General features: G+C 61.2%; 12 protein-coding genes across 12 annotated transcripts; 8 read left to right on the forward strand and 4 right to left on the reverse strand.

Annotated features, from left to right (window-relative positions):
* Positions 1–1,539: 1,539 nt before the first annotated feature.
* VTJ83DRAFT_5898 (uncharacterized protein) lies at positions 1,540–4,551 on the forward strand (the record flags this gene model as incomplete). The annotated part of the gene is made up of 1 exon (XM_071012548.1): positions 1,540–4,551. One exon carries the CDS (start codon positions 1,540–1,542, stop codon positions 4,549–4,551), a length of 3,012 nt encoding a protein of 1,003 aa, XP_070865273.1.
* A 499-nt stretch (positions 4,552–5,050) lies between these two features.
* Positions 5,051–5,534, reverse strand: VTJ83DRAFT_5899 (uncharacterized protein; the record flags this gene model as incomplete). Its single annotated transcript, XM_071012549.1, has 2 exons — positions 5,051–5,184; positions 5,279–5,534. 2 exons carry the CDS (start codon positions 5,532–5,534, stop codon positions 5,051–5,053), a joined length of 390 nt encoding a protein of 129 aa, XP_070865274.1.
* Positions 5,535–6,332: 798 nt separating this feature from the next.
* On the forward strand, positions 6,333–7,306 carry VTJ83DRAFT_5900 (uncharacterized protein; the record flags this gene model as incomplete). Its single annotated transcript, XM_071012552.1, has 3 exons — positions 6,333–6,370; positions 6,463–6,574; positions 6,665–7,306. 3 exons carry the CDS (start codon positions 6,333–6,335, stop codon positions 7,304–7,306), a joined length of 792 nt encoding a protein of 263 aa, XP_070865275.1.
* Positions 7,307–7,669: 363 nt separating this feature from the next.
* VTJ83DRAFT_5901 (uncharacterized protein) lies at positions 7,670–8,607 on the reverse strand (the record flags this gene model as incomplete). The annotated part of the gene is made up of 2 exons (XM_071012553.1): positions 7,670–8,262; positions 8,445–8,607. The coding sequence occupies 2 exons, from the start codon at positions 8,605–8,607 to the stop codon at positions 7,670–7,672; spliced, it is 756 nt and encodes a 251-aa protein (XP_070865276.1).
* Positions 8,608–10,079: 1,472 nt separating this feature from the next.
* Positions 10,080–12,142, forward strand: VTJ83DRAFT_5902 (uncharacterized protein; the record flags this gene model as incomplete). Its single annotated transcript, XM_071012554.1, has 2 exons — positions 10,080–10,175; positions 10,247–12,142. 2 exons carry the CDS (start codon positions 10,080–10,082, stop codon positions 12,140–12,142), a joined length of 1,992 nt encoding a protein of 663 aa, XP_070865277.1.
* A 1,788-nt stretch (positions 12,143–13,930) lies between these two features.
* On the forward strand, positions 13,931–15,421 carry VTJ83DRAFT_5903 (uncharacterized protein; the record flags this gene model as incomplete). The annotated part of the gene is made up of 2 exons (XM_071012555.1): positions 13,931–14,291; positions 14,382–15,421. The coding sequence occupies 2 exons, from the start codon at positions 13,931–13,933 to the stop codon at positions 15,419–15,421; spliced, it is 1,401 nt and encodes a 466-aa protein (XP_070865278.1).
* A 427-nt stretch (positions 15,422–15,848) lies between these two features.
* On the reverse strand, positions 15,849–16,621 carry VTJ83DRAFT_5904 (uncharacterized protein; the record flags this gene model as incomplete). Its single annotated transcript, XM_071012556.1, has 2 exons — positions 15,849–16,462; positions 16,588–16,621. The coding sequence occupies 2 exons, from the start codon at positions 16,619–16,621 to the stop codon at positions 15,849–15,851; spliced, it is 648 nt and encodes a 215-aa protein (XP_070865279.1).
* Positions 16,622–17,592: 971 nt separating this feature from the next.
* On the forward strand, positions 17,593–19,130 carry VTJ83DRAFT_5905 (uncharacterized protein; the record flags this gene model as incomplete). The annotated part of the gene is made up of 2 exons (XM_071012557.1): positions 17,593–18,459; positions 18,534–19,130. The coding sequence occupies 2 exons, from the start codon at positions 17,593–17,595 to the stop codon at positions 19,128–19,130; spliced, it is 1,464 nt and encodes a 487-aa protein (XP_070865280.1).
* An 832-nt stretch (positions 19,131–19,962) lies between these two features.
* On the forward strand, positions 19,963–21,315 carry VTJ83DRAFT_5906 (uncharacterized protein; the record flags this gene model as incomplete). The annotated part of the gene is made up of 3 exons (XM_071012558.1): positions 19,963–20,121; positions 20,192–20,423; positions 20,504–21,315. 3 exons carry the CDS (start codon positions 19,963–19,965, stop codon positions 21,313–21,315), a joined length of 1,203 nt encoding a protein of 400 aa, XP_070865281.1.
* A 699-nt stretch (positions 21,316–22,014) lies between these two features.
* On the forward strand, positions 22,015–22,973 carry VTJ83DRAFT_5907 (uncharacterized protein; the record flags this gene model as incomplete). Its single annotated transcript, XM_071012559.1, has 3 exons — positions 22,015–22,396; positions 22,457–22,529; positions 22,592–22,973. 3 exons carry the CDS (start codon positions 22,015–22,017, stop codon positions 22,971–22,973), a joined length of 837 nt encoding a protein of 278 aa, XP_070865282.1.
* Positions 22,974–23,533: 560 nt separating this feature from the next.
* Positions 23,534–24,799, forward strand: VTJ83DRAFT_5908 (uncharacterized protein; the record flags this gene model as incomplete). Its single annotated transcript, XM_071012560.1, has 1 exon — positions 23,534–24,799. The coding sequence occupies one exon, from the start codon at positions 23,534–23,536 to the stop codon at positions 24,797–24,799; it is 1,266 nt and encodes a 421-aa protein (XP_070865283.1).
* A 672-nt stretch (positions 24,800–25,471) lies between these two features.
* On the reverse strand, positions 25,472–25,880 carry VTJ83DRAFT_5909 (uncharacterized protein; the record flags this gene model as incomplete). Its single annotated transcript, XM_071012561.1, has 3 exons — positions 25,472–25,539; positions 25,623–25,758; positions 25,878–25,880. 3 exons carry the CDS (start codon positions 25,878–25,880, stop codon positions 25,472–25,474), a joined length of 207 nt encoding a protein of 68 aa, XP_070865284.1.
* Between the last annotated feature and the right edge of the window lie 555 nt (positions 25,881–26,435).

The raw sequence follows: 26,435 nt of genomic DNA on the forward strand, positions 1-26,435 counted from the left end.
CTGAGATAAGGCACGCAGGAGGACACGGAGTAGTTACCCGATCTGCGGGAATGACGAGATGCATCCGCTGCCCCGCATTGCTTGCAGCCCAGGGGTAATAGGGTGGAAACAGACAGCTTCATCGACAACTCCACGCCCTCCTGCTGTTTATAGTAGGAAGCACGCCGAAGGGCTTGATCAAGCCTGCACAGGTACACACATCCTTAAGCTTTGGGTGCCGGCCCGGGGCCCGTTGTGCAGCAAGCACCCAGGCCTGGCCTAGCGCTGACGGGCGGCGGCGCGGGCCTTTTCACCGTCCTCCATCCCCTCCTTGGCCCTCCTTGGTCCTCCTTGGTCGCCCGTGCTTCCCCTCAGCCGTGCAGCTCGACGGCGGCAGAATAGACGAGTCAAAAGTGCTGCACAGAGCCAATATTGGGTCCGAGGGGTCAAGAGGGTCAGACGGCAGGCTGACGAACCGTAACACCAGGGGGGGAAAGATGGCGAACATGGTGCACGTCACATCATCCCCGAGTTTGGAAGTGGGCTTTCGGACCCGAGCGGGTGGGTTGGGACGCCGATGATTCACTACTACAAGCAATCACAAGCAAGGTTTGGAAGGGTAGGGAAGAGTTGGAGGTGTGTCCACAAGATTGCTTGTGCTTGGCCAACGTTACCTGGTAATACTGGCTCAACCATGATCCCAGCTTTTGGGGTTGCCACTCGTCGTTGATGGATGGGCCACCACCGCATGTCCGCATGTACCGTGTACACGGTGTGTCGTTATTGTAGGCCGACATGACATGGGACTCGGCCCGGCCGGAGAGGAAAAAAACAAAAAAGGGGGGGTCCTCGCCTCCCGCTGCCTCTCTTGGGTTGAGGGATATCTTTAAAAGTAGGGGGGGACTGGAGTAGATGGGAGACGAAAAAACAGTAGCACGTACCTTGTACAGGAGCTGAAGCTGACATTGCCCAGGGACATGTATAAAAATGACGACATTCCCATGATCTTGTTCTTCTCTAGGCCCCTTGATGTTTTTTTTTTTTGTTTGTTTTTTTGTTTGTTGCTCTCACATACTCGATAAGATTGTCTTACCTTACCTAACTTACCTTAGGTCCTTTACCTGCCTGAGTCGGGTAAGAATATAACAACAGAGAAAGAGAGAGAAAGAAAAAAACCGCCTCGATCCGCTTCACTTTTTGTTATCAGTCTGAAATTCCGCGCCGCCCTAACTCCCCTCCGCGAATAACCGACGACGGCCGTTGGTATTCAACAAGAAAAATTGGCTTCCCTTTTCAAAGTTCAAGGCAAATCCAAAAGGGACATCCTCATTCATCCCAACTTGTTTGGTGTAACCAACCATTTCCTTCTCTTACACAAACGGGATTCCCTGAATGATGATTCGGGTAATCCAGTAACAAAACGAATCAATCAATCAAAAAAAAAAAAATAAAAAAAAAAAAAATCCCCAACCCACACACCCACTGCCTTATTATCCAGTGCATGCACCGGCGGCGGTGATCGCCTACACCCCCCCCCCCCCCCAAAAAAAAACCGAGGACATGCAGCCCCGCCCTCGCATCCTCTTCCTCGACGCCTACGACTCCTTTTCCAACAACATCACCTCGCTGCTTACAACCCTGCTCGATGCCGATGTTTTTGTCCTGCCCATCGACGACCCGCTGCTCTGCGAGGGCGAGGAAGTGAGGCGGAACCAGAACCAGGACCAGAACCAAAACCAGAACGGCCATCCTCACCACCATCCTCATCACAATGGCAACGGCAATGGCAACGGCAATGGCAACGGCAATGCCAACGGCAACCGCACCGTCCATGGCAACGATGCCACCAACGGGACCGCCACCAACGGCTCCCTCCCTGCCAACGGCGGGCGCACTTCCAACGGCCCCCTGACCGGGTCCGGCTCCTCCCCCGCCCCCTCCCTCTCCCGCCTCGTCTCCGAGCTGCGCCACTACGACGCCCTCGTCTGCGGGCCCGGCCCCGGCCACCCCGACCACGAGGCCGACGTCGGCGCCATGCGCCTCGTCTGGCAGCTGGCCGACGCCGACCTGCTTCCCGTGCTCGGGGTCTGCCTGGGGTTCCAGAGCCTCGTGGCGGCGCACGGCGGGAAGGTCGGGAGGTTGCGGAGGGGCCTGCACGGCATGGTGAGGGAGGTTGTGCATCGCGGCAGCGAAGGGCCCGCCGAGGATGGCGAAAGGGACAGGGAGGGGGATGTGTTCCGCGGCGTTGGAACGTTCAAGGCGACGCTGTACCACAGCCTGTGCGGCGACGTCGGGCAGGCCGAGGTGTCGCAGGCGGAGTGGGAGGCGGGAGACGCGAGGTGGCGGCCGCTCGGGAAGTGCCCGGACCTGATCCCCCTGGCGTGGGTGGAGGAGGAGCATGGCGAGGACGGCCTGGGGGCGACGGAGCGCATCCTCATGGCGGTCAAGCACCGGACCAAGCCGTTCTGGGGCGTCCAGTACCATCCCGAGTCGGTCTGCACGGAGCCCGAGGGGAACAAGGTCATCCTCAACTGGTTCCGCGAGGCCCGGAGGTGGAACGAAGCGCGCCGCAGGGTGCCGGCGCGGGACGGCCGCGCCCTGGCCCGCGCCGCCCGGAAGCCCAGCCTGCTCTCGCGGCTGGCCGCCGCGCCGCCGCCGGACGCGCCGCCCAGGTGGTGGGAGACGCTCGGCGCGAAGCCGGCGCTGCGGTCGCTCGCGGTGCCGCTGCCTCCCGGCGTCGAGGTCACCGACATCGTCGAGGCCGTCGAGGGCCGCAGCGTCGAGCGCATCGTCCTCGACTCGGCCAACGCCGCGCCCGCCGCGTCCCGGGCCGACGTCCGCGGGCGGTACAGCATCATCGCGTCGTGCCTGGACGAGGCGCTGCGGGTCGAGCACCACGTCGGCGACGCCTACGCCACCGTCACGGCCTCGGCCGCCGGCCTCTCCGACAGAGCGCCCCTGGCCGCGTACGGCGGCGTCTGGGGATTGGTGGCGGCGCTCCACGAGGCGCGTCGCGTGCCTGCGGAAGGGCTCGAAGAAGAAGAAGAAGAAGAAACGCCCTTCGTCGGCGGCTTCATGGGCTACGTCACGTACGAGCAGGGCTTGCACGACATTGGCATTCCTCTGGAGCAGCCGCGCCCTCACCGGCGCCCGGATGTTTCGTTGTCGTGGGTGACCAAAAGCATCGTCGTGGATCACGTGCGGGGGGTTATTCGCATCCAGCAGCTCACGGGCCAAGGCGAGGAGGAGAAGGAGGAGGAACAGCAGGAAAAGACGACGGCCGGGTGGCTGGACAAGACGGCCTCGGTGCTCCGGTCTCTGGGAGCCGGCGACAGGACCTTGCCTGACGCGCCGGAATCCTCGCCGCCGCGCAAAAATGGCCGCCGCGCCTCGAGTCTTTCCCTCCGCGCACCCCAACCGGACGAGTACGAAACCAAGGTGGGCATCTGCCAGGAGTACATCGCCGCCGGCGAGTCGTACGAGCTCTGCCTGACCGACCAAACCACCATCGCCCGTCCCGTCAGCGACGTCGCCGTTGACGTCCCCGTCGACGACGACGACGTCGTCCCTCGTGCTTCCTCCACCTCACCCCCTCCTCTTAAGAAGAGGAAACGACAACAACGTCAAGAGGAGCAGCAGCAGCAGCAGCGCCAAGACTCGTGGACGCTCTTCAAAACGCTCCGCCGCCGCCAGCCCGCGCCCTTCGCCTCGTACCTCCGCCTCGGCGGCGCCACCCTCGTGAGCGCCTCGCCGGAGCGGTTCCTGACGTACGACCGCGCCGGGCTGTGCTCGATGCGGCCGATGAAGGGCACCGTGCGCAAGTCGGCGGCGGGCGACGGCGTCACGACGGCCGCGACGCTCGCCCAGGCCGAGCGCATTCTGCACGTGCCCAAGGAGGAGGCCGAGAACCTCATGATCGTCGACCTCGTGCGCCACGACCTGCACGGCGTCTGCGGCGCCGGGCGCGTCCGCGTGCCCGACCTGCTCAAGGTGGAGGAGTACCGGAGCGTGTTCCAGATGATCACCGTCGTGGAGGGCTTGCTGCCGGACGCCTCGGCGGATCTGGCTTCTCCTTGTGCCGCTCCTGCTGCTCCTGCCGCTCCTGCCGCGAGCGACGAGAGGAACGGCGACCTCAACGGGCACGCCAAGAAGCCGCCGCCGGAGGCTCGGTACACGGGCCTCGACGTCCTCGCCGCCAGCCTTCCGCCGGGAAGCATGACGGGCGCGCCCAAGAAGCGGAGCTGCGAGATCCTGCGCGAGATCGAGGGCCGAAGCCGCGAGCGGAGCCTGTACTCGGGCGTGGTGGGGTACATGTGCGCCACCGGCCGGGGGGACTGGAGCGTGACGATCCGGAGCCTGTTTCGCTGGGACGACGAGGTGGTTCGGGCGGAGGCGGCGGCGGAGGCGGCGGACGAGGACCAAGCAACGGCGGAAAAGGCGCGCGAGGTGTGGCGGATCGGCGCCGGCGGGGCCGTGACCATCCTGAGCACGCCCGAGGGGGAGCGGGAGGAGATGTTTACGAAGCTTTCGGGGCCGCTGAGAGGGGCGTTTGGCGAGGAGGCGTTTTTTTGACGTGCATGGGGAAGCTGGGATGCGGGGTGGGAGGGAAAGGTACCAGTTTCGTTAGGATCCTTGGGGCTCGGCGTGGTTTCACTTCGTGTAGATATCGAATTCGCGGGGGTTCGAGAAAGGGGGGGAAATATCACCTCCACGGAGGATGGGAGAAATGTTGATCAACCAAAGACATGCTTTCCATGCCGCCCAAGCAACCCGTGTGCGCCTTTCCAACCCCCAGCCCCCAACCCCAGCCCTCCCCAGCCCAGTTCTTCCGTTGCCAAGAACATGAGGATCCCAAGAAACACTCCATACCAGCCGACCCTAACCGATTCTTACGCGCGCCTCGAAGCGCCATGCGCGCGGGGGTGTGTTTGTGTTTGTACATGCAATGGTGGTGAAGATGCCGTCCCGCCGAGTCCGCCGCGCGCCCGCAATCCATGCTGCCCTCCGCCCTTCCGACACGACAAGGTTCCATTTGCCCTCGTCATGTCCGAACCGATTCCCTTCCCACCGTCTAAAACTCCTGCTCTTCTTGAAAGAACATGGTGAAGCTGATGATGGTCCCGTAGATCAACAACCCGCCGATCACCGACATGATCATGGCGGGGACCGAGATGAGGCTGGAGTGGGCGAGGACGATGGGAAGGGCTGCGACGGAAGCGCGTTAGCATCGTTTCCCGCACGCGTTCCATGGCCGGGCCCGACGCCCGGGCGTTCGCCGGGCGGCGAGGAAAAGACGTACCGATTCCCATGACCACCAAAAACCCGGTGCAGAAGCGGCCCAGGTCCAGAACGGCCGCGCCCGTGCTCTCGACAAAGTCGTCCGGGTTGGCGCAGTGGCCGCAGATCCAGTTGGGCACGGGGGCCAGCACGTAGGTCGCGACGACGAGCAAAGGGTAGTACGAGCGCCAGAGGGCGCAGGAGAGGATGACGAGCAGGAAGCCGACGGCCAGCACGAAGCTGAGGGCGATGATGGTTTTGAGGCCTGCTTGTGGCATCGTGGGCAGCTTTGTTTTTTTCTCTCTCTCTCTCTCTCTTCAAGATCTCGTCTCTATTCGGGTCACTCGAAGTATGTAGTGTGTGTATTTCGTGCGTGCGTGCGTGCGTGCGTGCGTGCTTGCGCCGCTTCGGGAGTGGACAGTGAGGGTGGTGTGGTGGCTGGCGCTCGCCTCGGGCAAGTCGGCGAGGGGGGGAGACCCAGCCTGTTCGAGGAAGGGAAGGGAAGAGAAGGCTTGGTCTTGGTGATGCGGTGTGGTGATGGCTCAACCGACTTTCTTTTTTCAGCGAGAGTGTTTGGTCGTGGTTGAGCGTTGTTGATGTAATGGGATGATGTGGAGAGGATGGTTGGTTTGGCGCCTGCGAGGCCATGACGGCGAAGCTGGCGACCTAGGATGGCGCGCGATGGGTCCGTCCCACCCAAGGGCCCCATTCCGTCAGCCTGGTCCAAGGCGGGTCCCCATGCTGGCTCGAGCTAAGCCCGTTTCGGGTTGGCGTGGCTCGGATTAGAGCGGGCCCAGCACCGTTGTATCGGTGCTTTTGCAGGTACCGGGTCTCAGGTACCAGGGCGCCCGCCTTGCCTGGGCGACGACGCAGCTTGGAGCTGCCTGGCCGAACCAAGCTCCCAATCCAAAGCATCACCACCGCCACCACCCACGAACCACCCCGCCAACGACGACACAACAACAACAACACACTTCCACCTCAGCCATCCGCCAGCCCATTTCCACGATTTCCTAGTCCTGCTTCCAACCACCCACCTGCATCGTGCTCACAGTTTGTGAATTGCCGCCATCGCCATGTTCAGAAACAACTACGACAACGACTCGGTCACCTTGTAAGACGCATCCCGCTCCCGCCCGGCGTCCCCGACATCCCCCTCCCCCCCCCCCCCCCCCCCCCCACCCCCGCCGCTAACCTCGTCGCCAGCTCCCCGCAAGGGCGGATATTTCAGGTCGAATATGCGGCAGAGGCAGTCAAGCAGGGCTCCGTGGTGGTGGGCATCGCAAGCAAGACACACGTTGCGCTGGTAGCGATCAAGGTGCGCACCCCTCCTCCCACCTGTCCCACCTCTCCCATCTCTCGCCAAGCTAACCCCCCGTTTCCTTTCTTTCTTCCTTCTTCTCCTCAGCGCAACGCCGAAGAACTCTCCTCGTACCAAAAGAAGCTCTTCCCCATCGACGAGCACGTCGGCATCGCCATCGCCGGCCTCACGTCGGACGCCCGCGTCCTCTCCAACTTCATGAAGCAGCAGTGCCTCGCCCACCGCCTCACCTACGGCCGCAGCATGCCCGTGCGGACCCTCGTCGACATGATCGGCTCCAAGGCGCAAATCAACACGCAGCACTACGGCAAGCGCCCCTACGGCGTCGGCCTGCTCGTCGCCGGCGTCGACGACCACGGGCCCCACCTCTTTGAGTTTCAGCCCAGCGGCATGACCGAGGAGATGGTGGCCTTTGCCATCGGCGCCCGCAGCCAGATGGCCAGGACGTACCTGGAGAAGAACCTCGACAAGTTTGCCGACTGCGACCGCGAGGAGCTGATCCGCCACGGCCTCAAGGCCCTCAAGGAGAGCCTGGTGCAGGACCGCGAGCTGACGGTGGACAACACGAGCGTGGGCGTCGCCGGCGCGGACAAGGCGGGCGTCGTGGAGCCGTTCAAGGTCTACGATGGGCAGGAGGTGTCGGCGTGGATAGAGAGCGTGGCGGATGACAAGGAGGCGGCTCCGGCGGGCGGCTCGGGCGAGGGGGAGACCATGGAGGTGGATTCATGAGCTGGTGGTCACCAAAGGATGTCTCCTGGAGTTTTTTCGGGGGTCGTACAACCAACAAACAAACAACAGCATCAACAACGTGACTCTCCAAATCATTCCGGAAACCTAGCGGGCAAGGTGGGAAGGGAGGGGCACGTCGCGGGATCGGGCCCGGGTGTGTTTTGTCCCCCCTCCCCCCCGGCGAGCTGGCGAATCCCCAGATATTCAGGGAAACGAAACGAAACATGATGATGCACACGAGCAACGAAGATGGAGAAAATCTCGAACTCTCCCAAGGTTTCTTTCCGCTTTCCCCTCACCCCCCGGCCCAAAGCAAAAAAATAAAAGGGAGAGAGAATTCGATTCCCCTGTTTTCTTCTTTTTCTACTGGTTACCCCACGACAGTTTATACACCGCCTCGCTCACCTTGTAATCCCTCAGCGCCTGAATGGCCTCCTCGGCCGTTTTCGCCTCCACCAGGATATGCTTGTTCTTGCCGTGGATGAATCCTTCCTCGACGCTCTTGTCGATCCACTGCAGCAGCCCGTCGTAAAACCCGTTGATGTTGAGCAGCACGATGCCCTTGTCGTGGATGCCCAGCTGGTTCCACGTCGCCGTCTCAAACAGCTCCTCCACGGTGCCGTACCCGCCGCTCAGCGCGATGAAGCCGCTCCCGGGCCCGCCGTCGATCACCTCCTGCGCCATCAGCCGCTTGCGCGTGTGCATGTCCTTGACGATGGTCGTGCGCCCGAACACGGCCTCCTCGGGCACGGGCAGGTGCTCCGCCTCGCCGCCGGCGCCGCCGGCGCCGGCGCCCCCGTTGGCGCCTCCGTTGATCGCCATCGACCGGTACGTCGGGTCGCGCTCGTAGCGCACGAGCGCCTCGGGGATGATGCCGTGCACCGAATCCGGCCCGGAGAGGGAGACGAGCGTCTTGGCGACCTCGCCCATGAGGCCGACCGTGCCGCCGCCGTAGACTAGAGGTAGGGGAAGGAGGGGGCGCGTGCGTTAGCGAAGCTGCTGGAGCGTATATGCGTGTATGCGTGTGTGTGTGTGTGTGTGTGTGTGTGTGTGTGTGTGGAAGGGGGGGCGGGTGGATGGGTGTGCGTGTGCGACATGGCTACCGCCGCCGGCGGGAGGGGGAAGGGGGATTCTGTACCCAGAGCGATATTGTTCGCGGCCATGGCCCGGGCCAGAGCGCGCGCCGCCTCGATGTACTCGGGCTTGTTCCCCATCGAAGCGCCGCAGTAGACGCAAATCTTGGTCCGCTTTGGCGCCGCGGCGGCGTCACCCGAGGGCGCGGGGGAGGTGCCGTTTTGCATGGTTGTTGAGGTGCGTCAAGTTGGTTGGTTTGGAAAAAAGGCAGCAGCCACAGCAGCAAAAGGTCGAGTCGAGTGTCTAGCTAGCGTCAGGAGGGTGCGATACCGCGGCTGGCCGGCGCAGGGCTATATACAATCGGCGGACGAGAGCGGCCGTGTCGTCGTGCGCCGCGGAGCAGAAATGGTGGCGCGTCACTTGATCCTAGAGAAACCAAGCCGTGCCACGTCGTGGGCGCTCGATGGTCCGCCCTGGTCAACCGATAGAGAGCGGTCTCGAGTGCGCCGGCCCGATGAGCTCAAGGTTGGACAGGGGATGTTGAGGTTGGGCCGGTTCGAAGATAACTATGGTTCCTGGTTCCTGGTTCCGTTGGGGTCCAAAACCAAGACCCAAGGCAGAAAAGCAAGGCGCCGGCGGGCTGGAACGGAGGAGGCCAAAGAAAACTTGAAAGCCAACGGTTCGCTGTCTGCTTGAAAGAAAAAAGTGAGTTGAGGGGCTTGTCTATCAAAATGAAAAATCCAAAAAAAAAAATGCAAAAAAAAGGGATGTGCTGTCGCTACCTTCCAACAAACGATGGACTTCGTTCCCCGATCTACCGGTCTGGTCTATACGTTGGCACTTCGCCGTAGTGTACAGTGCTCGCTCTGCAAGGTGAGATATGGGGATACGTAGGTCTGGAGTTGAGTCACGGGTGGTCTCTCTCGGCCTCCTTCGTCGGCGCGAAGCAACGGCGGGGACGTGCCCTGAAGCAAGGTAACGGTATGACATAATGAATGGGCCGCCTCTAGCCGCACCTTGTATGTATTACTGTGCATGGAAATAGACGGGCAATATGCTTGGAACGGCCATGCAGCGTGCAGGTCTCGGGAACGTTCAGCACAGCGGAGGGGCCACAAATCGGATGCATGGTGTATCTGAGGTATTGCATGAGAGCCTGGAACCATGGCTACCTGTCAACAGTGGGGAGTTGACGCTGTCTTGTCCTCCGCCGAAGGACCTACGGGGGACATGATGCCTCAGTAATCGGTAATACGACTGGCAGTACCACTTGAGAGCAGGAAAGCCGAGGCAAACAATCTCACCATGGACCGTTCAGAGGAATGTGATACATTACATCCTGCAGGGACGCGCTGCTACATGCAGTAAAACAAACAAGAGAAAAAAAATAAAAGAAAAGAAAAGCGAAAAAAAAAAAAGGGACGGAAAGGGGAATCTACAAAATCCTACATGTCGTGGCACGATACCGTACCAACGTACGGTCAGGTACGGAGTAATTACGATACGTCAACCTGGAGGGAATCTTGGAACCACGGTTCAAAGCGGGTCCCCCTGTCCATCTTGGCCACATTGGGTTTCCCGTTCCTGACTTCTTCGGGTCCCCTTCCAAGCGGCGGCTTTCTCTCGTCCAGCGCGGTTTACCAGACCAACAACCCCCTCAACCTCCTCTCAGGCCGGCATCTTCTTGACAAGACGCAACATGCCCGAGCCAAACAGAGGCCCGGTCGCGCGGCCTGCGCAGCAGGGCCAGCAAGGCCAGCAAGGCCAGCAGCAGCAGCAGCAGCAAGGCCTCGGGGTACGTCGCATCTCCCCGGCTCCAACGTCTCTGCATGGGCAGCAACTGACCCGGTTGGACGCGTGCTATAGTCCACATTTCGAACCGTCTTCCAGATGGTGGCCATGTACATGGCTATGCAGTTCGTCATGAAGACGTTCATCTCGCCGCCGAAAGCGACGGTCCGCAACGCCGACGGGACGACAACGCAGGTGGCGACCTCGACCCTCATCCCGCCCTACAGCGAGCGGCCGGCGCGTCTGAACCCGGGCGCATCCTACAGCTCGATCCCGCAAATGGTGGCGCCTATCTGGCCCGACAACAGCGCCGTCGACATCGTCGTGTCCGTCTCTCCGTCGTACACGCTCGCCCCGCTCGACCAGTACCCCCGCGAGGCCATCGTGCTCGAGGAGAAGCAGTTCCGCATCGGCAACTGGTCCGACAAGCGCGCCGCGCAGGGCACCATCACCATCCCGGCTTCCGTTCAGCAGAACGGCACGCTCTGGGGCCACTTCTACGTCGGCCTCTCGGGCGCCCAGCTGGATCCCACCCAGCAGGGCTACGACCCCAGCTCGGCCTACCACTTTGTCTACCCGCTGACCCAGTACATCCCGAGGAAGAAGGAAGCCAAGACGAGGAACCTCCTGGATTCCTCCGAGGCGGCGGCGGAGGAGGAGCCCGTCGACGAGGAGCCTCGGCCGGCCGGGCCCATCATCGGAAACTACTACCACCCCAACGTCTCGCTGTCCTTCATCCCCAACTCGGGCGTCCTCCCCCTCGCCCAGACCCCTCCGGCGGTGCGCCAGTTCCTGCGCCTCGAGGCCACCGGCGCCCGCGACGCAACGGGCCAGCACTCGTGGTACTATCCGATCCTCTTCGTCAACACCTTCTGGCAGCTCCGGTCGCAGATGACGCTGCTCAACGAGACGGTCAAGTCGATGCCGATCCGCATCGACCTCAGCAACCTGTCGGACTGGAAGTTCAAGACCATGGCGACCATCGACCTGGGCAGCAAGCAGGCGGCGCACCAGGCCGCCTGGGGCCATTCCCTCCCCGGCGGCGGCGACGGCAGCGAGATCGAGATGATCAAGGAGATCTTTATCGACACCAACCCGATCCTCCTCGGCGTCACCATCGTCGTCAGCATCGCGCACATGGTGCTCGAGACGCTGGCGTTCGGCTCCGACATTGCCCACTACCGCAAGAAGAAGGACAACGTGGGCATCTCGCTCCGCTCCATCCTCGCCAACGTCTTTATGCAGACCGTCATCTTCCTCTACCTGCTCGACCAGTCCCAGAACACGAGCTGGATGATCCTGGGCGGCCAGGCGGTGGGCATCGTCATCGAGCTCTGGAAGATCACCACCGTCGTGCACGTCCGCCTGCGCCCGGCGCCCCCCGGGTCGCTGATCCCGTACCGCGTCGCCTTTGAGGACACGCACAAGCTCAGCGAGACCGAGGAGAAGACCAAGGAGTACGACGAGATTGCGTTCCGCTACATGTACATGGCGGGCGTGCCGCTGCTCCTGGCCTACGCCGCCTACTCGCTCGTCTACGAGACGCACAAGTCGTGGTACTCGTACGTCATCTCGACGCTGGTCGGGTCCGTCTACGCCTACGGGTTCCTCATGATGGTGCCGAGCCTGTACATCAACTACCGCCTCAAGAGCGTCGCGCACATGCCCGCCAAGGCCATGATGTACAAGTTTTTGAACACCTTTATCGACGACCTGTTTGCCTTCACCATCAAGATGCCGTTCCTGCATCGCCTCGCGACCTTCCGGGACGATGTCATCTTCTTCATTTATCTGTATCAGCGGTGGGTGTACAAGGTGGATTACACGCGCGTCAACGAGTTTGGGCAGGGTGGTGAGGATGTCGACGAGGAGGACAAGAAGAAGGAGAAGGAGGTTGAAAAGGTGGAGGAAAAGGAGAGCACGGCCAAGGCTACGGGTGCTCATGCGCCGAAGGCGACGAAGAGGAAGTGAAACGGGGGACCAACCATGCTTGACGCGCCTTTGGTGGGGGAATCGAAGAGGCTTCTCAATAACGACCCAACAACCCTGTAACTATGCGTTGTACATGATACCATTCGTTCTACTCTGCAAATATTACACAGTACTTGACATGCCCTCTGAACCATGGAGAGCCTTGCCAGGTTTTCCCTTTTTCAACTTCCCACCGTTCAGAGTACGTAGGTATTACAAGTACACTAGGTAGGTAGTCACATCCATGATTTTAGGCGTTGCTTATTCACCGTTGAAAAAGAACACACTGCACGTTGTTTCCCGGAGGCAACTCGAGACGAGCCCCTGAGCATGGTGGTGCGGCCAGTGCGGCCATTGATTACGCAAGCCGTCCCAGCCGCTCTGCGACCCGTGCTCACAGGGACCGGCCCTGTCCGTAGGGCTGAGCGGCACGGCTCCGGGGCCTGGGAAGCACGCTCGGATCAGCACCAATGGGGGCGGAGGGGCTGTCGGGCATTTCGCGGGGGGTTTCTCTCCATCTCTGAGCTCCATCGTTGATTCGTCCCTCGCCGACCCCAACGTGGAACGGGGTGGGAAAAAGCAACGCCAAACCTGGGGGGGTTGTCCTACCGAACTTCGAGTCGCCGTCGCCGTCGTCGTCACCGTCGCCGTCAAGAACCTGCCCGTTTGAGGCGACCAGCCCGCACTCTCCATGCCGCATTTTCCCGGCCGGACAAGCCCGACCATGGTACCTACTGCGTACTACGTACTACTAGGTAGGCAGTGCGGATTTGGAAGCTTGGCTGGCCGGTTAGCCACCTGGAACCTGAGCACCCACGTCTCGGCACCTGCAGGCGTGCGAATGACCCCCATCCCCCAAACCCCATCCCCAAGGTTGATTTTCAATTGTCTGTAATTACTTGGAGTCATAAAGGAACGCTTGCTGCTCAGCTTCTCAGCTTGCTACCTTGGTTAGGCGGCAGCCTGGAAACTCCCGATTGCCCAACCGGAAGCCCATCTGAGCCGTCGTGATAGGTAGGTACCTAGGTACCGGTACCAGGTCGGGGTTGGCCACGTCTTCCTTGCTGCATTCCTCTCTTGTTCCGGGCTTTTACTTAGATCAGGTTCCCGTCCGGGAAGTTCCATCAGCGCCCCCCCTGCCCTTTCGCTGGGCCTTGCTTCCAGTGGCCACCGACGTTTCCACGAAGCCGCCTAATAAACCTGGCATCGAACCCCCCCCCCCCTGGTTCGGACCCCTCGCCAAGGCGGCGTTTTGCAGTCCCTGGACCGTCCCATCGTGTCTAAACCAACCTCGGGCAGATTGACAGCAGCCCAAGCTCACATCACCTACGTTATTATCCAGCAGATGCATTAAAAAACACACCGTTTGATACCCGTCGGTGTTGATGCGGAAGCACCAGACCGTGTGAGAAGACTCCCAACACAGTGAAAGGACGACACGACCGCGCAAGCCATCTCGTCTCTCCTTCACCTACCCACCTATACCTCTCTCTACCTACCTACTTACCTTATACAATAATTACCGTACAAACCCCGCACGCAATGACCTCGTCCTGAGAAACGGCCAATTCCATCCGATTCAGGACGAGAAACATTCCCAAGCCCAGGACGTGCAGGGTGGGAGGCATCATACGCAACGTCAGGTATTCGACGTTCACCATTTCATATTTCACAACATCACTTCCGGCCGGGTCGGGCCGGAAGCCTGCTGCCCCTCCCCCCCCCCAACTCTGAGAAGAGTTCCGACAAAAAGGGCTGGGCCACGACGAACGATTACATACATAGGCGATGAGCAACCCCCAACCCAGCAGCCGCGCCAAGAGCAAAGCCATCAACACCACGGCCAGCAGCCGAGGCCGAAGCACCCTCGGCTACGACAACGATGACCCCGGCGGCGGCGACAACCATGGCCAGCATCAGCATCAGCATCAGCATCACGACGAGACGGTCGGGACCATCCTCGCCGCCATCGCCACCTGCATGAACGAAGCGCTTCGCATCCTCATGTTCGCCGACAAGCAGTACTGGGGGCCCGACGAGTTCGAGCAGGTGCGTGCGCTGGAGGGCGCGTTGGACGAGGCCAAGAAGGACTTTCAGGAGATGGGGCCGCTCGTGGGAGGGAGGTGGTACTATGAGCATGATAGGACCCGTACGCATTTTTTTCCTTTTTTTTTTTTTTTTTGCTTCTCTCTCCCCCTCGCGAAATCCAAGATACGTACCTACTAACATAACCCCCAAGCCGACTCCCTTCGCCGCCTTCACCACCTCCTTTCCCTCTTCGCCTCTCACACCGAAACCCTGCACGCCTGGGCGCGCCAAGGCGGCCCCATCAACCCCTCCTGGACGCTCGAGACGTACCGCCTGCGCCGGCTGCTTCACCGCGCCCAGTGCCGCGCGGCCGGCAACGTCTTTGCCGCCACGACCGCCGCCGCGGCCGCCGACGCGGGCTCGGCCGAGGGCCGCCGGTGCCTCGGCGCGTTTCTCGTCCGGCGGCGGCAGCTCAAGGCCGAGGCGGAGAGGGCGAGGAGGGAGAAGGAACGGGAGGGGCTGCCGGCGTGGCAGAGGGTGCGGCAGCAGAGCGTCGCAGAGGGGGCGGCGGGCGAAGGGTACGGGGCCGAGCCGTACGGGATGGAGCAGGAGGCGGGGCGGGAAGGCCCGAGGCGACGAGGGAGCCTGGAGGAGCTGATACCGGCTTGCAACGCAGTGGGGAGGTTCAAGGTGTTTCGAGGAGATATCGGCGGCGGCGGCGGCGGTGGTGGTGGTGGTGGAGGAGGAGGAAGAGGAGGAGGAGAGGTGTTTGGGGAGGAGGACCGCGGCCCGAGGCACGCGTCCGCGCCGCTCCACGACGCGGCCTTCGTCTGCGACTTTTGTGAAGGCCACATCGTGTGGCGCGACCTCCAGACCATCCCCTCGGAGCGGGCGCCCCAGGCCCCGACGGCCGTCACGGGCTACCCGCGCTGGCAGGCGTGCGGCGTCAGCGTCGAGACGGGCGAGGAGAAGACGATCGTGTTCCCGCCGCTGGCCATCGCGAACCACGTGCCCCCCGAGCCGGGAGAGTGGCAGGCCGCGCTCGTGTGCCCCTTTTGCGACGAGGCGACGTACGTGGACGAAGGCCAGGACAGCTCCGAGATGAGGTACGTTCCGGACGAGGCCGGGTTTCCGGACCTCGAGGCCTTCCAGGCGCATCTGGAGTGGTACCACACGGCGCTGCCCGTGCCTCCCATCTCGTCGCTCGCGTCGGCGTTGCCCTCGGCGGCAGACAAATGTGCCATCATGTGACGGCGTTATGTTATCGGCTCGGTAAGGTTGTTTTTCTTTGTTGTCCTTTTTTTTTTCGCTCCGCGAGAGCTGGTCTTGGGGATTTGAGCATGGCGTTCTGGACCTAGGGAGAGAATGGGGAGCGGATGGGAAGGGAAGCCAACGTCACGGACGCCTCATCTACCACCTTAGCTACCACATACGCACGCTTAGTGTTTACACACCGCATGCCAAACTTTGCAGCCTCACCTTTTGCGGCTGCCTGGTATTAGGTGCATCGTAGACATCGTAATACAAGATAAAGTACATACAAACCATGCGGCGTCAGGGCAATCCGCTACGATTTCCCCAATCCCCAACTCCGATGCTGAGCCTGCAGACCCGAACCTCTGCTTCAAAAAGCAAACAAAAAAAACACACACAAAAAACCTCTCCCCCGGCCCCTCGCTCAGAAGAACCTCCACCATAGGAATATCAGCATGATGAACCCCAGCGCCCCAAAGGGGCCGTACTGCTTGATCATCAAATCCCAGTTGATCTTGACGGCCGCCTTTCTGTACTTTTTGCTGTCGTCGCGCAGCCGGCTGCTCAGCTCGCCCATGCGCTCGAGGCTATCCCCGCGGTAGAGCAGGTCCTCGATGTTCTTGGTCATGACCTTTGTCACGTCGCGCAGCTCGTCGTTGAGCTTGTCCAGGTTCTGGGTGGCGCGGGCGTCGCTGTAGGTGGCCTTTGTGCGCGAGATGAAGGTGTCGAACTCCATGAAGGCGTAGGGCCGCAGCACGGGGCTCAGGACCTGCGCCGGCGGGTACGTGGTCGAGAACTCGCCGGCCAGGTCCGACAGGTACGTGAAGGCCAGCTTGCGCGGGTAGGCGCGGTCGGTGACGGCCACGTAGACGACGTCGGCCTGGATGAGGTAGTGCAGCGTGTAGGCGCCGCTCTCGATGGAGGCCTGCGGCTCCGAGTTGCGGCTCAGCCGCCGCAGGATGAGCTTGACTTGGGATTTGACCTCGGAGAGGGCGTGCTCGGTCTCGGAATCATCGACGGAGGCGCAGAGCATGAGGCCTGGAAGGGGAAAAATGAGGAAATGCCGTGTCAGCGAGCTGTCATGGGAGGCGGGGGCCGAGGGGGGGAAGATCGAGGAGCCGTTACGCAGGACAGGGGAAAGGAGGGGGGAGGGGGTGGTATACCATCTAGCCTCGCGATCTGGGTTGAGCGGATCATGGTTGGTATATGGTACGGCAGCTGCCTCGTCCTTGTTGTCGAAGAAGTCCGGTGTAGCGGCTTTCTGGTCGTGGGGTAGCTAGACAATGGGCGTAGGTAGTAGCGTAGCGCGGCGGTTCTTGCGTCCGGCTGCAGAGTCCCGTAACGTGGCTTTTCACGGTTTTGTCGTCATCAACAGGCACCTCTCTTTGCTTGGCAAACGGCGGGCTTGGAAGGTCTAGAAGCAAAAGACAAAAACTCGAGCCAACCGAGAAGCAAGAGAGAGACACTGTTGAGCAAGATTGGATCTTGAAAGTATTCGGTTGCCAACAAGGAGGATAAAAAAATGGCCCGAGACACGCCTTGATAAGCTGTCAGGGGAAGGAAGGGGGGGCGACTTTCTTTGGTGGCGGATGCTCCAGCGGAAGCAGCTGCAAACACCCTCCCGGGCCCACAAGGCTGGCCAATCGTCTCGCCCGATCTCGTCTTGTTCCCCATTCACCAGCGTCCGCCGCGGGGAGCTCTCTTCAGCCTTGCTCAACCCGGCTTCAATGCCTACGGCTGGAGTGCATGCTCCATCCAGATGAGAGGCTCGAATGGAGTGACGGAACCGCTTCACAAAACGCACCGATGACAATGCGTTGGTCGGGTTGATTCTACTTGTCAATGCTGCCTGTTCCCCGCCCATCTTATTGTCGACGCCCCCCCATCGTATTGTTATTGTCCTTTGTTGCTTCTACACTACCTACATGGCGTGTCGGACCCTGCCTTGGGTCAGGTTCCTCTTGAAGCTTTCTCCTCGTGCCTCTTACAAGACTCCCGTTTCCGATTCCATCCCCTCTGCTCTTCTCCGGAACGTGTAGTCTCTCGGCGGAGCATGTCTGCCGGCAGACAACAACTCTTTTGCCAGTGTCTACCTACCTACCCAAGGTAGTTTTTGAACCTCGTCTTGCAGACCATCCCCTCGCCCACAAACGGACGCTCCAACCAACATGGATGCCGAGGCTCCGAGCAGCCCGCTCTCTTCACCTCCAGAGAGCGAGGTCGGGGTGATCCTAGGATCTCCGCTTCCAAGCCCTGGAAGAGAGCTCCCAGACCCTTCGGGTTGTCCCAGCAAGCAGTCAGGCACCAATCTGTTACCAGGGAGCCCGAGCATCCCAGCCAGGAACCTAGGAAAGGGTCACGCAAACGAGCCAACGCCTCATCCCACGGAAAAGCAAGCCCGTCAGGGAGCTGCAAGTGTGGCGGGTGGCTCCGGGGCCAGGAGCACGCCAACATCGCCGGCGCTGCCCGGAGTTGATGACCCGCAATGCCGACGTACGGCAGGCAGCCTCCCAAGCACAGCGCCAGATGACTCAACAAGAATTCCCGAAGGGCTCAACCCTTCCGGCCAGCCTGCCACGGACACAAACGGTCAATCCAGGGCCGTCCGCTCGCGCAGCCAACCAACCCCTGACGCCAGCGGCCTCCCGGAACAGACCGGCGAGATGTTGCCGGCGCCGGTCGCCGATGTGGCCGAGAGCCACCCTCGGGCGGCCCCAACCGCAAGCCCGGGGTCAGACGGCTCGGCTGGTCAACAGCAAGCGGAACAAGCCCGGCGTCCCAAGGCAAGGGCGTCATCAGGGCGGCCGAGAACAGCACCCAAGGCGGGGGCTTCCTCCAAGGGCCCCGGCATGCAAGTCATCAGCGACAGTTCCCAGCCGGCTGCCCAGAAACGCAAGGCCGACGCTGGGCACGGCAATCCCGCCAAGAAAACCCGGCCAGCCCCGGCGCCTAGGAAATCCGCCAAAGACAAGCGGTGGGAGGCGCCATTTGTGTACACGGACGAACGATCGCCGCTGGCAAACGCCGACTTGAGAGTGCGTATCACCTTTGCTCCGGCCGTTCTTTCTGCCCAACTAACATCCATCCTCCTCCTCCTCCTCCTCCCTAGGCCATCCTCCTCCACCCCGCTGCCTGGGACATTTTAACCCCCGAAGAGAAACAAGACGTCCTCGCCAAATTTCCCGACGGAACCCCTCTCCTCGACGCGGGCACGCCAGCGGCGCGCCCCGACACCACCTCCCTGCGGAACGACGACAACTTCCGGCACGACTGCGCCCGCTACTGCGAGGGCATCCAGCTTGGCCAGCACGACGAAGAGTGGCTGGCCCAGGCCTGGACGGCCCACGAAAAGCACAGGCTTGGTCACTACGACGGGTTTCTACGGGAGCAGTTTGAGGAGGAGTGGAGCATCAAGCTGCCCGCGCCGGCGCCCCCCGAAGGCAGCGGCGAGCCGAGCGGTTCTGGAACGATGGAATCGCCGCCGGGACCGCCCCGGCCGGCCGGCCATGACGCGCTCTCCCCATCGGCAACGCACGAAGCCGCGGCCTCTGGAGAGCAGGCCCTGCCCATGACCGTGGCGGACGTCAAAGAGGATGACGGGAAGACGGCTGCGGCAGCCAATGGCGAACCCGCGCCAGACCTTCCCGCACCCCGCACAACGGGCTTCCCACCACCCGCCGAGGGTGTCTCTGCATCGCCCGGCTAGAGCTTGGGCGGGCAAGGGGCATCCGGACGGAGACGGGAGTCCCAAGAACACGGCCGCTATTCTCTGCGGAAGCGATCCCGGCCGATAGACGATACCCCGAGCCATTCTGGACCGAGATCGGTTTCGAGCCCTTCTGTTCTTGGTCGGAAGCGTGGGAAAATGGCGGTTGGGCAGGAAGGATGTCCCAAGCGGAGGAGAAGGTCTGGCTGAGGCGGAGTGTGTTTGCGAGGGGAACGAGCCCCGCTGTGTTGTGTTGCTGGCGTGGAGAGATTGCACCGTCCGGGATGTGCTTTTTTCGTCGGGACGGTGTTATCTTGGCTTTCGATACAAGCAACGGTCAAATCATGAGGCATGGAAAGGGGAGGCTGCATGGAGAAAGCATGGAGTTTGCATCGTCTGGACCGGAATGATTATCCATGCAAGATTTATGTGCCTAGCGTTAGCGGGTTGCTGTGAACCCAAATACCCCTATGTGTTGTGTAGAATATTACAGAGGCTAGCATTTATGCTCTGAGTGTAGTTGGAGACAGTAGCATTCAGCTTAAGGGGTGTTGTTTTGTAATCGTTGTGGACCATCCACGACTGCTGAGCGTCGGCGATGGTGATGATGGGACGGGTGTAAGTCGTAACCAGTCGGGTGGGCCCTTGGAAGCAAACTCGGCGCTCAACCCCGCGAGATGCTGTGTGACTCTTCCAAGCACCGAACATGGAAGGGCAGCGTAAGTACCTATCTTCCACCACCACTTCGTAGACAGCACAGCTCAAAAACAAAGTGAAATCAGCTGATTCTTTTTTTGCATCATTTTCTCGTCAAAACTGAAGGATCCCCAACATGGCACCGTCGGCCCAGGCCCACAAACGGGCTCACAGCCTTCTTCTCTTTGACAAGCTGTTGAGCCTTCGTGACCGCGCCAGCCCGCTCACCATCCTTCTCGACACGCTTGAGCAGAGCGCACGTCCTCTCGCACATGAATTCATGAGAAGGGCCAAGGTTGGTTGGAAACGGCCGCTCATCCTAGCCATCAAGGCACGCTGACGCTCATGGCTTCCCTCTTGCACAGGCGGAGCGGGCAAAGATCATCTTCGTCGCCTACGCCACGATCAGGAAGCCCGCAGTGGCCGATGTCTTTGTTAAAGCAAGGGGCAAGACCCTCAAGGCGCTCGCAGCCGAAATCGCCTCACACGCTGCTCCTGCACGCCCCGACGGTCACAGCAACAACAACACCAGCAGCAGCAGCAGCAGCACCACCACCACCACCAGGGGCGGCGACCCCTTACAGCAGGCCGGCCAGAGTCAGTTCTTCTCCCACACTTTCTCATCCCTTTGGGACCGACCCAATCCCATGGCTAACACGCACGCACGCAACGCTCAGAATCCCTCATCCTCATCGACACCCTCAACCCCCTCGCTCTCACCTCCCCTCACCTCCTCCCCGCCTTCTTTTCCGCCGTCATCCCCAACCCGTCCACCTCCCTGTTGGCCGTCTACCACGTCGACATCCCCTCCACCCCGGCCTCGAGCCCGCCCGGGACCGCGGGCTATGCGGTAGCGGCGGCGGGATACGCCCCCGACCCGCTCGCGCTGCTCACGCACCTCGCGACCGCCATCCTGCGCGTCTCGGGCCTGCACCACGCCGTCGAGGCGCGGAGGGCCAAGGAGCGGAGCCTGCCGGAGCCGGAGTGGGGGCTGCGGGAGGGGAGGGAGGGGGTGCTGGTTGGGCTGAGGAGGCGGACGGCTCGGAGGGGCGAGAGGGCGGGCGAGGGAGAGCAGTTGGGGGAGGAGGAGGAGGAGGAGGAGGAGATGGTGGTGGACATGGAGATGCGCCGGCAGAGCGGACGGGCGGTGGTGGAGAGGTTTGTTTTGGTGGCGGGGGGGAAGAGCGTGGTGGGGGCAGGGGTCAAGAAAGGGAGGAGCAGCGGCGGTGGTGGTGGTGGGCTTACGGCGATGTTGCTGGCGGATCACCCCGAGTTTCAGGTGGCGGAGGCGGAGGCCGGGGTTGGAGAGGGCGAGGGCATGGAGACGACGTTTGACTTGGGGTTGACGGAGAAGCAGAGGAGGGATAGGGAAGGGGTGGTGCTGCCGTACTTTGACGCGCAGGTGGAGGTTGGAGGCGGAGAGGGTGGGAGGATTTTGTATGAGATGGGCAGGGAGGATGATTTCGACGAAGAGGAGGATGAGATTTGAGGGGCATCGTGTCACGAGATATATCGTGGAAACCATCGCAGGCGGTTCACGGCCATGGATGGGCTACTGGTACCATAGGCACCTAAGCACCTGGCATCGAGGGATGTGTGAGAAGTCCGCCGCGAGAAGGCAACGCATCTGTATCTTCCAGGGCAACTCGAGCTGACTAGCGACCTTCCATGCCAAACGGGACCTGATTGAGAGACCTCCCTCCTGCCTGTGGTGCCATTTCCTTGGGTACCTACATGGTCCAGGGCTCTGGGCATCGGCTCCCTACAGTCCCTCAGGTGGTACCTAGGTACCTAGGTAGTGTATAGTACCTACGGTAAACACCTACTGTGTAAAGGCTTACCTATTAATACCTAACACCAAACCGGGCAGCTTTCCGTGGGGTTACGGTAAAGGGAAGGACAGGCCCCGCCATCAGGTGCTGCGGGATGGATTGGAGGGGCTCTGAAGCAGTGCCCCACACATGGCGTCGCCTAAGGTAGTTAGCGGCCTTAGGGAGCTAGGCGGGTGCTAAGGTGCCGTGTGGCACCTAAAGACCCCTGGTGGCCGCCTCGTTTCAGCCGCACCGGGTCTGGAATTTTCCCCCCCAAAAGACGTCATCTCTTCGCTCCCGGCCGAACAATCCATCCCACACACCGACCATCCAACCTGCTCCACTCGTTGGAACGTCTCTCCCAAAGCATCCCCATCATGGTCGACCGACGAGACGGCTACTCCCGCCGCGGAGACGACAGATCCCACCACGACAAGGACAGGCGGCGCGATCGTGACCGCGACGATCGACGCGACGACGGCAGGCGCCACGGCCGAGACAGAGAGAGGGATCGCGAACGGGACAGAGACAGAGACAGAGACAGAGAGAGAGACCGCGACAGTCGGCGGTACCGATCGCGGTCCAGGGATAGAGACAGAGACGACCGCAGGCGCTCGCGATCCCCCGGCCGCGACCGCGGCGGCTACGATCGGCGCGACCGCGACGCCGACAAGGATCGCGGGCGCAGGCGTCGGGACGAGGATCCGGACAAGCGCGGCGACAGGAGCGTGCGCGGGGACGCTGAGCGGCCAGAGCGAGGTACGCTTCGCCCATCGCTCGCCGCCGGCCGCGCGACGGCCGATGCTGACGTTGCGGCAGACAAGCCCCCGCGCGACCAAGACGGCCGCGCGCCCGCCGAGCCTCGCCGCCGCTCCGGGAGCCCCAGGCGCCCGTTTGAGAGAGACCTGGACGAGCCCACGCATCTCCCCACCCGCACCAAGCCCCCGGCGCCAGCACCGCCGCTCCCGCCCAGGCCGGGCCGGTGTCCTTCAAGGTCAAGACCAATCACAGCCGAGACAACAGCCGCGGCGGCTCCGAAGCGCCCGCCCAGCGCGAGGGCAGCCAGGCGCGCGAAGCCCACCAGCCGTCTCCCGACCGCGACCCGCACGACGGCGGGGAGCCCATGGACGAGGACGAGGACGAGGAGGTGGTGGTTGAGGACGACGGCATGGGCGACATGGCGGCCATGATGGGGTTCGGCGGGTTCGGGAGCACCAAGGGCAAGAAGGTGCTGGGCAACAACGTCGGAGCGGCGCGCAAGGAAAAGCAGACCAAGTACAGGCAGTACATGAATCGCGTTGGTGGTTTCAACAGGCCGCTCAGTCCTACGAGGTAGCTGAGGAAGGGTGGCTACCTAGGTGGTGGGATTTTGGGGGGGTGGTGTGGTGATGGGCGACGGCATGCAGGTGCGAAGTTGTGGTCATGATACCCAGCGAGCTGGAGTCGTTTAGGCAAGATGGATTCTGCAACGAGCTTTCTTTCCTAGAGTAGGTAGCCCTCTTATCAAGAATCCTCGATACCAGGTACTTGAAATATGACACAATGACACAAAAGCAGACTTCCGGCTGGGGTGTACTGGTTCGTCTTTGCAAGAGGTTGTCGATGTACTGCGTAAGGTATGCTGTTGCTTACCTGTCAGCTGCAGGGTTAGGGTTGGTTATGTGCGGATGGCCTTCGCCTTGGGAGTTTTTTTTTTTTTTGAACATTCCATCGCGGCTGCCCGGCAACTCGGTTTCTCACAACAAACTCATCTCAATTCAGCAAAAAAACATTCATTCTGCCAATTGACCCGATGGGTCTCCCTGCCTCCAAGCCAAATACTTCTTTTCCTTCATTCGAATCTCTGAATCTCTCGCCAGACTCTCTCCTCTAGTTTCACACCACAGCCCGGCCAACATGGGTGAGAAGTCGAAGAAACGGACCAAGGAGCCTGCCGCTCCTGCTGCCACCGCCCCAGCATCTACAGGCGTTCGAATCAAGAATGGGGAGAAGAAGTCCAAGAAGGACAAGGCGGACAAGGCGGTAGCGGCCGAGACAGACGGTGCCGCGGCGCCGGCAGGGCCCAGCGCCGACGGCCAGAAAGCGAAAAAGAAGGATGGAAAGCGAAAGCTGGAGGATGCAAGCGCCACGCAGGTCGATTCTGGAGCTGGGAAGGGATCGGACCAGGCAGAGCCGCCCAGAAAGAAGAAGAAAAAGGAGGGCAAGTCAAAGGAGGAGACGAAGCTGATGGAGGACGGTCCACCCAAGGAGGACAAGAAGGCCAAGAAGGACAAGAAGAAGATGAAGAAGGAAAAGCTCAAGGAAAAAGAGCAGTCTGCACCCGCCGAGGCAGCTGATGTTGCTGTCGAACTGCCCAAGGAGCCAGAAGGAATCCCAGTCGGCAAGCCTGCGCAAGACGACAAGCAGGAGGGAACGGCCAGGGACCACACGAAGGAGAAGAAAAAGAAGGAGAAAAAGGAAAAGAAGGAGAAGAACAAGGCCAAGTCCACAGAGGACGCCGAGCAGACCAACTCCTCAGCCGAGCCACCCGCTGCTGAGGAAAGCTCCGAGGCGGCAGAGGCTGACAAGAAGAAAACGAAGAAGGAGAAGAAGAAGAAGCAGGATAAGAAGCACAAGGAGAAGAATGACCGGGACGGCGACGTTGAGATGGCCGATGCCACCGAGCAGCCTCAACCATCCGCCAAGGGAGACGAGGGCAAAGAGGCCAAGGACAAGAAAAAGAAGGACAAGAAGAAGGACAAGGCGACCAAGAAAGAGCACGACAAACCCAACAAGCCCCAACCTGCCTCGGAGGGCAAGGGCGCGGCAAAGACCAAGGCCGCTACGACGACGACGACGACGACAACGACGAACGCGAACACGGCCGACAAGGCCGCTTCTTCTTTTTCCTCCACCACCACACCCAACCTCGCCGAGAAATGGAACGCCAAAAACCTCGGCGGCGGCGCCGAGCGCATGGAGAAGTTCTTGCGGCTGCTCGGCGGCAAGAAGGTCGGTGCTGCTCCTGCTGCGGCTGCTGCCGGGGCTGCCGACAGCGGTGGCGACGGCGCGCGCCAGGGCTTCGACATTGGCAAGGTGTCGCAGGAGCTGGAGAAGCAGTTTGCCGCGGGGATTCAAATGAAGTTCGGCACGGGGGGCCAGAGAAAGGGGCTGGGCGCTTGATGGCGGCTGGTGGTTGTTGGGTGGCTCGACTGTGTTTGGGGACGGGCGTGCCGTGTGCTCCCCGTACATCCTCTTAGCTTCGTGGTGAACGTCTAGACATCTTGCCTTGCATGCTTCTTGAACGATCCGATGTACGCACTATTACACCGAAGGTAGGGCAGGGTCCCCAGATGCTCACAGAGATATGATATATCTGGCTTGCTCTCGTTCTGCCATCATCCAGGGGACGCCTGCTCGTCGCGACAGATCTTGTGATAAATCCTAATACTAAATCCTAGAAAAAAAAAAAAACACAAAACAAAGCTTCCTCTATCACGACCGGTCCGTATTTCTTCCTGTGCTTCCCACCCCCAACGCAACACGCTTATACTGTACATTGTCGGAAAATGTCGGTGCAAATCAAAGAAAAATAGGCTTCGTTTGACCGAAGCCAAGTTGAGTACAATGGTACGTTTGAACCCCCCGGGATCCCTATGCCTTCTTCCCCTCCGGGGCGGCATCCAAGAATCACCTTTGCCAACCCCATGCCCTCCTCCTTCCGCCGTAACCAAGACGGCGCTATCCTTGCGGCGTCAGGGCCCAATGCCGCGCTGTGCAGTTTTCCTGATCCTTGTTTTTGTTGGGCTCCTCCCCACGTCTGATGCGAGCCGCCCGCCCGTGCGCTGGCTGGTTTCACCGGGAGAAGATGCGCGCGATGACATCGAAAAAGAGACCACCGAAGACGACGAAGCCGAGGAGCACTGCATGGAGCGAGCGAGCAGTCAGCCAACGCGCGGCCAGGAGCACGCACGCAGAAGGGGGGGGGAAAGGGGCCGACACGTACCAAACCAGAAGGGCGAGATGGGCGACTTGAGCTGCTCCTTGCCGCGCTTCTTGATCTGGTCGTCCGACTTGCCCATGCGCGCCTCGACCTCCTTGGCGAACTTGAGGTTCGCCCTCCTCTGCTGCGGCGTCTGGGCCTGTTTTTGGTTCGAGAAAGGGTCGCGGGTTAGTTTTCGGGTCCTGCGTTGTGGATGGCCAGAGAGGAAAGCAGAGGGAAACAAGAAACAGCGGGAGCGGGGCGGCGGCGTGCGCGTACCATGGTTGGTATATATATGCGTCGTGCGAAAGGCTGAGACGGGAGGGGGATGGGATGAAGGAGGCGTCGTCGTGGAATCAGGAGCTCGTGACCGGTCGAGGCGAAGAAGCGGCGGGTCGCGGAGCGATTGGCGTCTTGGAGAACGGGGTGGAAGTCGGCTTTGTCTTGTAGGTGCCGAATCCGCCGGTCTCGGGATGAATTGGGTTGCGGCGAGGTTGCTGGTCCAAGAGTGAGGCTTAATACCCACGATGCCAGGGAGGATTGGGACAGGTTGCAAGCTGCCAACTTTTGGCCATCTGTCGTTGTTCGGCCCTGCGGCTGGTGTGGAGCCGTGCAACCGCGCGCCTTTCTCGCTTGGGTAAGCGGGGCTCCGAGGCAGGGATGCTGACGGGACGAAGCGGGCCCCCGGAGCAGGCCAATCCCTCGATGATCACATGGCTTGGCACCAACTTTGAGATGGAAAAGGAACGGGTTTCGCATGTCGCGGCCGGGGCCGGATCCAATCTCGAAATCAAAGCCCATCACGATTGCTGAAAGCTACCCAAGATACCTTGACCT

The sequence above is a fragment of the Remersonia thermophila genome, chromosome 5 (assembly GCF_042764415.1).
Source record: "Remersonia thermophila strain ATCC 22073 chromosome 5, whole genome shotgun sequence".
NCBI lineage: Eukaryota > Fungi > Ascomycota > Sordariomycetes > Sordariales > Chaetomiaceae > Remersonia > Remersonia thermophila.